This window comes from Mastigoproctus giganteus, chromosome 3 (assembly GCF_048544385.1).
Source record: "Mastigoproctus giganteus isolate SK-2022 chromosome 3, ASM4854438v1, whole genome shotgun sequence".
NCBI lineage: Eukaryota > Metazoa > Arthropoda > Arachnida > Uropygi > Thelyphonidae > Mastigoproctus > Mastigoproctus giganteus.
In genome coordinates, this window is record NC_143577.1 from 136,243,531 (window position 1) to 136,256,369 (window position 12,839).

Consider the following 12,839-nt stretch of genomic DNA (forward strand, 5'->3'; position numbering starts at 1 on the left):
ATCGGAGAATGGAGGTGTGGTTTGGTTCTTCGATATTTCCGCCTTTGCGATGATTTGTATGACGATTGAAATGCAGCGATTCCATGACCATTATTGGCCTCGTGGTCCTCTGTCGATATGGGGCATGATGGTCAGTCTATTATTTTGATATTTTAGTTTTTTGGTAGTTTCTTTAACCCTATTTTGGTGATATTTCACGTCTTTTGGAAATGGTACCTTCGAGGGGGTTCCGCTAAATTATATATAATTGGCATTATTTTAAATTTACATCATGTTTTATTAATTGGGTTTAATGACTTAACTGACTAAATTATACAGGGGATTATCGACTACCTTTAGTCCTACTACCGCTACTTTCCCTTCCCGGTTTGTTTATTTTATATTATTTTACGTTTCGTTTCGCTCTGCATTATTGCCGTACTACTGGCTGATGTTTTTATTTTAAATATCATATTTATTGTAATTATCAGATATAATTAGGCATCATGTGGAGGATGTGCATTTGCTGCCTCTAATGATAGCTATATAGCCATATTTATTTATTTTTATCACTTTTGTCTAATTTTTACCTCACATAATATATATATATATATATATATATATATATAACACACATACATATAAATGCAAATACTACATATGTTGTTTTTTTTTAATGTTTTTAGAGTTTTATTCATCCATACGTATATTGATGCATATTTTTTTTTTGTCATCCGTAAAAACTATTATTATTATCCTTAGAAATGTTTCACTACAGTACTTCAGAAAATATTTACACTGAAAATGAGCCCCCCCCCCCCCCCCACCACCAACTTTTTGGCTAGGGCCCGGCCATGTCGGTGTGGCCGTAGCATTAATGCAGCCCTGGCTGAATATGTCAATAAAAATCATTTCTTCAGCTTATGCCTAGAGAAAGAAAAAATTTAATACAAATGGGACAAAACACAAATATGGGCACGTTATTTTGATATTGTTCAGGATCATTTTTGTCAAAAACTACTATGCTTAATTTATCTAAAAGGATGCTTGAACGCCAGAAAGAAATCTTTGTGCTTAATTGAAGACGATGCTGCCGTGATGAAGAGCCAAAGAAGTGGTGCGTTGAGCCTCCTTAACAAGGACTGTGAGTGGAACTCACTCACTTAAACAATGAGGGTGGAAGTAATATGCAGACCAGACTATTGGGAAAAGTATGACGACAGCCTCTACACTCACATGAATTGAACAAGCAAGCACGAATGTCTTATTATCAGTGACTTGTCCATTACTGTTTTGAGCAACTGGGAGGGATACACACCTTTGGTAAATAAAATACTTAAATAAAGTAGACGAAATAAAAAATATTTCGTCTGCATTGTTTTGTCCATCAAAATGTGCTGGTTTGCAAATCTGTTATCAAATCAATGGACAATATAGAAACGATTGTAAAGAAGGTTATTAATGTGATAAATGCTAACAGCGTTCTTAGAAAGAACTGTTCATCATCGTTATGTGATACTATTTGTGAAAGGCATAAAGTACTACTTAATGTCATGTCCACTAATGAAGTTTTGATTCAAGTGTGCAGAGACTGCGTGAACTTTATGATAATGTAGTAACTGCCTTGATCCCAAAAATATAATGATTTAGCGCTAAAATTACAACAAACGTCCATTCGTGGTTGCGTCCAATTTTCAAAAAACGTCTTACCAAAGCTTAGTTCCATAAATCATCAAGTTCAAAATAGATATTTAACAATTATTGATGCGCTTTTGATAATCAAGAGTTTAAAAAATAATACTGCTATTATAGTCACTCAATTAAAAACAGATGATCTACAAAATTTTTTAGTCATTAATGAGTTCCTTTCAGATAAATCACTAGCCACTAAGACAATTAGATTAAACATTTTGCAATAAAATATCTAATAATGTTTCGTGTGTGGGGGGGGGGGAGATTAAGAGGAATGTCTTCACTTTTTTTTTTTTTTTAATGATAATATTAAGTATTATTTATTTTGTTCCCTATTATTTATATAGACCTCTTTTTTCTTATACCCCCACTTACACATCTGACTTAGACTTCACAGGAGAATTTCAGGTTCAAGAGAACTTCTCAACTATGTATAATTCCCTTCGGAATGGCTGAGTGTTCAAGAATAACAAACTGACTAATTAATAAACAAAAAGGTTTATTTACATATATATACACAACATGAGATACTTTTTTGATTTTTGATTTGGTAGTTATTGGCGCATCGGCTTCTGTGGCCATATTGCACCTCCCAAGGTTTTTGCAGTACTTTGATCCAAGCCCGAGGCGGGAATCGAACCCGCGACCTTTGGGTTGCCGGGCAGGTACTTTACCCACTCGGCTAGCCCGGTCGGCTACATGAGATACAACAACATATATATACACAACATGAGATACAACAACATGAGACACAACAACAACATATATATACACAACTAGATAGCATGTAATATAACATACAAAGTTAAATCAAAGATACCTTGCATATATTATTCTTATTCCTGTTTCCCTTCACTAGCTAATCTGAGTTGACCATTATATGAAAACACTTGATTCATTCTTCTTGCCCTAACTAACTCCTAACACTTGATTCATTCTTCTTGCCCTAACTAACTCCTAACACTTATACATTCACTATATCTGTTTCACTTACTCCTGGATACAATTCTGTTTCATATAATAACAATCAAATATGCTACTTTCATCATTCAGCTCTGTGTTCTCACCGCACTGTTACAATATACTTGTAGACCAATCTTAACTTTCCTAAAGTCTCTATTTATTATTAGCCTTTCAGATAAACCAACAAATCTTCATCAATTAAACACTATATTCAGAGCTGCTCATATAACTCAATTATCTATCATTACAACATATTCAGAGTTGCTCATATAACTCAATTATCTGTCCTTAAAACATATTCAGAATCCCTATTTATAAACTTTACTACCCTTCTAACACATTATAGCTATTTGTACATCAGTTTCATCTATTACTCATTCCTTCGTTTCCCTTGCATTATACATTAACCCTTTTTATCATAATAAACTCTGTTAGTATATCTACTTCAGAGATAATCTATCTTTCATTTTACTTTCTAGTGCTATCCCTTTTTTTTTTATTAATTACTATACTATTTCACTAACACTCCTTCTTGTTAACTTAGTGTACTTAATACAGTCTGTCCTCGTATAGCACGATAGTTGTGTTCCTAGAAACCTTCGTGCAATGCAAAATCGTGCAATATAAACAACAGGCCTTATGGGAAAAGTGGGGTTAGGTGCCGACCACCCAAGATTGAACACACATTTGGAACCAAAACATTACCAAACACAATAAATAATCGGGTAATTTTAATCGATTAAAATACGTAATAAAAATAATATAATATTTTTATTATAATATAATAAATAATAAAAAATATTTATTTTTTTTATTATTTATTATATTATAATAAAGTATTTTTAGTAGTTTTTAATACTAAAAAGTATTTTTTACGAATAAAATACGTATTTTATTCGTAAAAAATTTATTATATTAAATAAAATAGTCGTAATAAAATACTTAAATATTTTATAATACGTAAGTCGTAATAAAATGCTTACGTATTTTATTACGACTATTACGTAATAAAATATTGCTAATGCTTTTGCTTCTATCGTAAGCAAACTTGTTTTTTGTTTGATTTTCTATCCAAACAGATAGAAAATCGAAAAACAGATAGAAAAGACAGCCGTTCCATCTCTTCCAATTCTTGTGTCTTAATCTAATGGATTTTAATTACACTTTGAGTTGTTCCTGCTATGAAAGTTGTTTTTATTTTCTCCGCATTCTTTGTAATTTTCGGCGTTGCCTCATTTAGGTCTGTAGCACGTGCAATATCACATGGTCTTTCATTTCGCTCAAAGCGGTTCACAATTTCATATTTTTTTTCTCTATCGACAGAGGCGGACTGGCCATAAGCTTTACCGGGGAAACCCCGGTGGGCCAGAGGCCGGTGTGATTTTGGCCATAAACCGTAGTACGAGGCCACTATAAATTTTCCCGGGTAAGAATTTTTGATCCAGTCCGCCTCTGTTTATCGATATTGCTTTTTTTTTTTCTCTCTGAATCTGCAGTGTCTTCGCCAGGACGCTTCCTTTTCACACCTTTTAAGTATTTTACTCATTTTTAAAGCACAATTACAAAACGAGGAGGCACCCTTAATACACATAAACAAAGCTGTGCGCGTGTAGCAACTGAATAAACAACACCGTAAAGTCCGAGATACGCTATTAACACCTCACATTTTACTAAAGCACATTTCTGGGGGTTACTACCATAAAACAATAAAAACAATTTCCAGTTGCGTTTCTGCTAGTGGAATCTGTTATAAACTGGTAGTAAACTCCATCTAATTGCATTTGCGATTACTGTATATCGATAGCTGGAATTTTGTTGGTTTTTACGTTATTATGGTGAAATGTGTTTCCCCTTCACTGATAAAAAAAAAAAAAAATACATTTTCAGAATCTTCTTCATTCCTATCGTGTTGCGTTCAGTTGGAGTGATTCCGCGTTCGACTGCCATTTCTTGTAAACACGAAGGCGAATCGTGCATAAGCGAATTCGGTTCGTGTTATATAAGATATCGTTCCCCTATTTATAAATCGTGTATGATCGAATTCGTGTAATGTAAACACGTGTTATACGAGGACCGACTGTATATCGCTCACCTACTTCTATCTTGTTCCTTTCTTTTCCAGGAGGGTTTCAAGCTTCCATCTTAGGCTCTCCTGGTTTCTCAATGGGCTGTAGTCTACGTCTGGATAGGGCATCACTGTGTCTCTTAGGAATTTATGGGCTCGTCTTCGATACTGCTACTGAACCTTCGGTTCAGCTATTCTGGCGGACTCGGGATTACAACTTTACCTTCTCAGCTCACTTATCTGCGCCTTGGCCTTTACCACTGCCTTCAGATGCTGGACAACGGTTATTTTTCTCCTTACACTACTTATTTTTACGCTGGCCACTTTCTCTACCTTCCTATCTGAAGTCTACGTCTGTATGGGCCACTACCCTTGCCTTCCTCCGATGACGGACTAGGTTTATTTCTCCATACACTTCAGTCGATTGCATACGGGCCACTACCCTTGCCTTCCTCCGATGACGGATTAGACTTATTTGCATACGGGCCACTACCCTTGCCTTCCTCTGATGACGGACTAGACTTATTTGCATACGGGCCACTACTCTTGCCTTCCGATGACGGACTACTCGACTGCTCTTCTTCTATCATGAAGATGTAAAAAGGACTGCACCTACTAGCAAGTTATGGTCGTATTTGCGGCCACAAAAATACTTCTCGTTAGAACCGCAGCATTAAACTTCTTTGTTTAACAGAAACCAAAAAAAAAATTAACTTTTCTTTAATAGGTCAAACCTGATTGTTTAAAGAAGGGCCAACGTTCTTCAAATTATAGTTGATAGACATACTTTAAGCTTGAAAACGTAATTTTCCATAAGCGAGTGGTTCGAACTGGCGCGTCTACAAAATGCGGTATAATGTTCTTGGATTTTTTTTATGTCTAGGGAATTCCTCTGAAACTATGTGGTCATCCAGAAGTATAATCAGAAAATATATTTATTAAAATATGTTCCTCAACTATTTACACGTAATTGGACAAGATTGTCATTCAAAGTTTTAAATAAAACCTCTTCACGAGCCAGGAGGCCAAGTGTAAATGTATAGTAGTACACAAAATATTATCAACTTACCTTCTAATAAACAGAGAGGGCAGTGGTCGGAACTGACGCAGGAGTAGCATATTTCATGACCGCATGTGTCGATTAATCGACGTCGTTTACCTTTATCAAAGGGCATATGGCAGGAATGACAACATGCAGCACCAAGCATCATTTTCCGCACGGTCTTGATATCTATGTAAAAGAGAAAATGGAGGATATATGATATGCTTCTTTAAATAGTTATAAGTAGCCAACTTCAAAACTTCATAATTCACAAACCCATGGATATAAGAGCTTGTCGTGTCCATTAGCAAGTAGCAAATAAAATAAATAAAATTTTACTTTGAAGCCTAGCAAAATTTTGTAGCTGGAAAATCTAAATGCTGATATATTTCTAGAATAATACTATAGGAGGGTGTATCAAAACGTTCGTACCTTTACCTAGAAATAATAGCCTTAGAAAGGTGAAACTTCACAGGAACCTTAATCCTTTTCTGTGTACTTTCCATGTATAGTAACACCTTTCTCCCATGGGAAAACTTTACTGAAGTATCAAATAATGATACTTCAGTAAATGGCTTGCAAATTATAACATTTTATGTTTCAATAGAGACTATCCCATTTTCGCAATTTAATTTTTAAACAGTGGCCTGCTAAATTATGTTAAATGTAAGAAATGCTCTTTTTGCTGGAAAGGAGTTATTGAACTAGTTAAGCTGCTGTGATTGAGTATTTAATGGTACAAGGGCTGCTATGGTCTTTCAAAATTTCTTTATCAGTACTAGTGTTTTTCAAGTTGAGTTAAATTTGTCTATGACAATTAGAAACAATGACAGTATAGATGCCAATTCTGTTCAGAAACATGAAATATTCTGACAGACTTCAATTTTTACCTAGTATATGTTGCAGTGCTATGAGTTACCACAAGTGTGATAGGGATGTGAAGGATGTGATTCACAACAGAACGTGAAAAATTTATTGAACTATCATAATATACAGTACACTGTTCAACGGTGGCTTGCAAATCATAGAGTGCACTGAATGCTAAATATAGCAGTCAGTCACTCTATGAGATACATTTTGTCATGAGTATAGACGGATATTTTGGAATTGATGTTGCTCATCCCCAGTTAGCAAACAGAGCTAGATTAGGAAAAGGTGACCTATGCACGCCTGGGCAAGAATAACTTCCGCTCTTCGATTTAGCAGGATTTTTACTTCCACAAGTAAAATTTGGTTTTTATCTGCCTTAGTTTGCTATTGATATTGGATGCCCGTAGGGCTTGATATACAATTTGTATAGTAAACTCGTAGTGAGTGGACGGAATTTTATGAGGCACATTTGTTTCTAGTTTAATATGTTGGGGCTTGGACTTCAAGTTCATTTCGAAGTATTCCCAAAGCGAGCTGAAATTCCAAAAAAAGGTAACCGTTCGATGCATTTTTTCTAGCTGAATTATTGATATAATCTTTTTTTTTTTAAGATAGGATGAAGACAACTAGAAGTACTCTTCGGTAACGCAGATTATTATTATTATTAGCTATATGGTGCAAGGAAGCCTGAGGCTTATGCAGCACCAGCCAAAAAAAAAAATTACCGAATTACTCCAAGAGAGAGAGAGAGAGAGAGAGAGAGAGTCAAAAGGGAATCACCAAGAAAGAGAAGAATGATGATATCCAGCTCAGGACCCTGGGTGTGCCAAGCCCATACTCACCAGATGTGAGCCCCCTGCACTTGGAGAATGAATAGTTATATGGTAGTGGAGTGATTATACCAACTGCCGTAGCGCAGTTGGTATAATCACTGTCCTCCCTCACACGAATGAGAAGACCTGAGATCGAACCCCATCGACATCGAAACTCGAGTTTTTCATCCAGCAAACAAACCACAGAACACACGCAATTTATAGATATTATATATGCATGGTGATTCAAGAGGAATAGTAAATATTTTGGGAGGTTGTAGTATCGATTATTCTGAGTAAAAAAGTTCATATAATCATGTGTTCAATTCTCAATGGATACGGAGATACGGCTATTTGAATCTGGCGCGCACAAAGCCATTATGAGAGGTATTAAAGAACGATAAATGACATTTTCTGTATTTATTGACTTTTTGAGCGATACGAAACACAAATAATTGACTATTTTTTTTACAGTTCACAATAAATGTTCGAAAACCTCACCGCCAACCTCAATGCACTTTGCAACACTTGTGTGTAATAATATGACGTGTTGCTCTTCTGGGGTCGTCTTGGCGTTTCTTTATGAGGGCAACAGTATTCAAAATGCGAGCGAGCAATTCGTCTCTTCTGTTCACCGTTTTTTTTTTTTTTTTTTTTTTTTTGTATACTGCGCTTTTCATCCAACCCACAAACGAAAATCTAACGGAATGAGCTCTGGAGACCTTGGTGCCCAAAGAACGGGACCACTGCGGCCGATTCAGGGGGGGGAAAGTTCGATTTGGATATTGTATCACCAGACGGTTATAATGTGCAGGAACTCCGTAATGCTGAAAGTACATACCAATCCTTGTAGCCAAGAGAACACCTCCAATAGTAGTGAAAGTTCGTTTTGCAGAAATTCTAGGTAAATGGACCCTGTAAGACGATTTTGCAACACATTAAACTTAATCAATTGATTTTCGATGATACCACACGTTTACAGAGAGGCGATGTTGAAAATTTCTTTCTACAGTGGATTTTCGTCTGACCACCTATGAGAATTTCTAGTGTTGTTGATACCGTCATGTGTGAAAGTAGCTTAATCGCTGAACAGTATTAATGGAATTAATCGGCGATTAGCATTTACCCAGCGGAAAAATTCCAATTGCTGGGCGTCGTCTCCTGGTTGAAGACGTTGCAGCGGCTGTATGTGAAATGTATACAAGCTGTATACAAGCCCTTGTCTGTGGAACACCGATACGCGTAGAAATTCTTTGTTTGCCAATAGTAGGACTACGTTTTTCCGACTGAAAAATGTGTTCTATTTCATACACATTTTATTCATTTGCACACTCAGAAGAAATATGAGCGCTGGGAACTGTGCCAGTCTCACGCAGTTTGGTGTAAAAACTATTAAACGCTCTTGAATCCAGTATTCTGAGGATGGGAAACCGTCGACGGTATTCTCTACAAGCAGCAGTAGCACTTCCACCACAAAAACCGTAGACAAACACCATATCGGCATATTGAGCATGTGTGAAGATGTGCGGCATTCTTAGCAACACTTCTAACACCAAACAGCGTTAGGCTATAACTGCTTTTTGGTCACATCTGATTCACGGAACTGTGCGCTCCAATTTCAAACAACTGTATCTCCATATCCATTAAGAATTGGACACATGTTCATGAACTTTTTACCCAGAATAATCGATACTATAACCTACCAAAATATTTTCTATTCCTCCTGAATCACCCTATATATATATAACCCCACGTCTGGTGAGTATGGGCTTGGCACACCCAGGGTCCTGAGCTGGATATCATCATTCTTCTCTTTCTTGGTGATTCCCTTCTACTTCGCTCTCTCTCTCTCTCTCTCTCTCTCTCTCTCTCTCTCTCTCTCTCTCTCAGAATTTTTTTTTTTTTTTTGGCTGGTGCAGCATAAGCCTCAGGCTTCCTTGCACCATATGGCTAATAATAATAATAATAATAATGTCACTATATGGCCTAAGATGCTGATAAGCCTAAAACACTATACCAAACAACCTATATATCATATAATTGGGGAGACAAAATGTCTAAGTTTTCTACAGCTAATATTAGTAACGGTCATATGGTGCAAGAAGCCTAAGGCTTATGCTACACCAGCCAAAAAAAAAAAAAAAAAACAAGTGTAATTTCCCTCAAACTGTCAGACTCACCACCCATGAAGATAACTTTGTTCAGTAATTTATAACTCGCTGACTAAAATAAAACTTCCAGCAATCCAGTCTAAACATCTTCACCCATAACTTGAATTTATAAAATCATTCATAACCGTTAATCACTCATAACAGAGAAAATTTTGTCCTAACGCTAAGAGGCGATTTTACTTTCGCCTCTTAGAGTCTTAATAACCTCAATCAAGTCTCATCTAAGGTGCCTAGTTGTGCAAACCCACATATTTACATTAGCAGAGGCCCATTATGCAAGAAAGCAAGCATATACAGCATCAGCCAAAAAAAAATCCCTTCCCATTTCACTGATCCATTCGTTCCAAATGTTTGTCTAGTTCTGTCTTTAATTTATTTAAGCTATCAACTTCCACAACAGATGGAAGTTTGTTCCAGCAATCAACTACCCGCTGGCTAAAGAAACTTCCGAAAATCTATTTTAAAACTGTCTTTCCTCAGTTTGAATCCATGTCCCATCCCAGATTTATAATCTGAAAAAGAGAAAGAAACCCATCAGCATTGAGCCTACTCAATCCAATCGAGGCCTTATACACCTCATCAGATCGCCTCACAGGTGTCTGGTCTCTAGAAGCTGCAAATTGCAGAACTTAAGCGTTTCTTCATACGAGCACTCCTTTGTTCCCTTCACCAGTTTTGTTGCCCTTCTCTGTACACATTTTAGTAACTCTACATCCTTCCTAAAATGAGGCTTCCACACCTGTACCTCAAGGTATGGCGTGACCATGGCCTTATACAAGGGGATAATCATCTTATTATCACTGCTTACAAAATTCCTGTATATCATTGACAAGACCCCATGGCCTATTTTGCCAGCCTATCTGCACTGTTCAGAAAACTTCATATCTGATTGCACAATTACCCCCAGGTCTGTTTTGTTCTGCACCAACCTGAGTGTAACAACACCCAGGGTACATTTCTCTGGGGATACTGTTACTCATATGCAGTATTATGCATTTGTCAGTGTTAAACTTCAGCTGCCTCTTCTCAACCCATCTGCCCAACGTTTCCAGATCCTATTGCTGTAGCTTACTGTCATTAACAACCTTGCTAACCTTTGTATCATCTGCAAACTTTGACATTAAGCTTGATATACCTTCATCAATATCAGGGATAAATATACAAAACAACAATGGGCCCAACACCGAACCCCGAGGGACACCACTAATAGCATTAGTCCACGTAGAGCAGTAACCATTGATTACCACTCTGTCTTCTCCCATCTTTTTATCCATTGTAGCAACTTGCCCTTAATGCCATACTGCTCCAATTTGTACAGTAGTTTTCCATGTGCAGCAGTATCAAAAGCTTTCCTGAAATCCAAGTATATGATATCAAAAATATTTTTTGCATCCAGTACCTTTGTGAACACGTCATAATATCTAATCATGTTAGTCAGACAAGACTAACATGATTAGATATTCATGTTAGTGAATATCTAATATCTAAGTGAATACCCTTGACAAACCCATGCTCTGTCTAAATTATTACTGCTATCTTGTCTAGATGATCCTGCAATGCTTCTTTAACCAGTGACTCCATTATTTTCCCTGGAAAAGAAGTCAAATTAACAGGTCTGTAATTACTCGTGTCACCCTTTGTCCCCCCTTTGTGATTTGGAAATACATTCACACATCTTCAGTCCGTGGGGTCTTCCCCCGACTCCAAGGATTCTCTCATAATTATGGCTAAGGGTTTGCTTACTTCCTTTGCCACCTTCTTTAATATAACCGGACAGATCCCATCCCAGATGCCATTCTTATGTTTAACTTCAACAATTTCTCCTCCACTTTGTTTTAGTTATTAAAAATCATTTAACTCCTTGTTAGAGTTTGAAAAACATCTGGCCCTCTCCTGCTTGAATAACTTCTCTTGTGTGAATGTAGATGCAAAATACTCATTTAGTTCGGCAGCTATCTGAGAATGATAAACTACACTCAAACCACTGATATCAAGTGAAACAAACTCTAAAAGGAATAGGATGAATCAGAATTCATCCTCTTCCTTTTAGAGTTTATATAAGTAAAGAAGTCCTTGTTGTTTTTCTTCGCATCCTTTGCGAAACATTTTTCATAATCTGCTTTCACTTGCGTGACCTACTTTGTGACTTGATTGCAGACTAGCTTGTATCTGCAATAGGCTTCTGTGCATCTCCCGTGCATTTTTCTTCTCTGCCAAGAGTCTCAAGTTCATCTGACATCCATTTGGGCCTAAAACTAGAGCAGTTTTTCTCCGCTGGAACAAAAAGCGTAGTAGCTTCCAAAATTACTTCCTCGAATGCTTCCCATTTAGAATTTTCTGTTGGCAACATCATCAGTTGGTCCCACTGTATAGAACTTAAAATACGAACTCACCAGGCGAGTTACCGGCCTTTGGACGCTTTCAAGAAGCTCGATGTCTTTTTGTCGGTGAGGTCTCCATACTTGAACAGTATTCCAAGTGTGGTCATTATATAAGACAATAGTCTTATATAATGGGATAATAACGTCCTTATCTCTACTAGTAACTGTTCGAAAGATCATCGAAATGACACAATGGACCTTCCTTGCAACCAGTCAACATTGCTCAGAGAACTTCATGTTTGACTAAGTCCCTTTCTTGCATTACTGACTTTAGTTCAATAACACCAACTGTATAAGTAATTTTGGGGTTACTGTTCCCCAGGTGTAGATGACCTTGCACTTGAGACATCACGCCCTCTATCTCTTCTTCGATGTCATTTATGAAAATCAAAAACAACAATGGTCCCAATACTGATGATTGGAGAACCTCACTTAATACATTAACCCAATCTGGGAATAATCATTTATCATAACTCTCTGCCTCCTGCCCTGAAGCCATCCTGCTATCCATCTAAGGATTTTCCCTGTGATTCCAACTTGTTCCAGCTTATAAAATACGCCGGAACATGTTGTAACACCGTTCGTGTGGGAATAAGTCGAATGATTTGCTGAAATCCAAATAAACAACTTCAAAATTATTCCTTAAATCCAGTTCACGAGAGATCCTGTCAAAGCAACTAACTAGATTTGCTGAACATTAATTTCCCTTTAAAAAACCATGCCGAGTATCCTTCAGAATTCCATTTCTATCTAAATGATACAGAATTAATGGATCATTACCCTTCATCATTGGCTACATGAGTTTCCCTACTACTGACGTTAGACTGACCGGTCGGTAATTTCTCACTACACTCTTAGAACTGC

The 12,839-nt window shown here is 36.9% G+C and overlaps 1 protein-coding gene across 4 annotated transcripts in view; it reads right to left on the bottom strand.

Annotated features, from left to right (window-relative positions):
* The window catches only part of rols (zinc-RING finger and ankyrin repeat domain-containing protein rolling pebbles), a 428,429-nt gene that overhangs the window by 312,425 nt on the left and 103,165 nt on the right, over positions 1-12,839 (bottom strand). For all 4 annotated transcript variants that reach the window (XM_090369443.1, XM_090369444.1, XM_090369445.1 and 1 more), the window contains one exon: positions 5,769-5,930. In XM_090369443.1, coding sequence (XP_090225569.1) covers positions 5,769-5,930 — 162 coding nt within the window. The remainder of the gene's footprint in view (positions 1-5,768; positions 5,931-12,839) is intronic.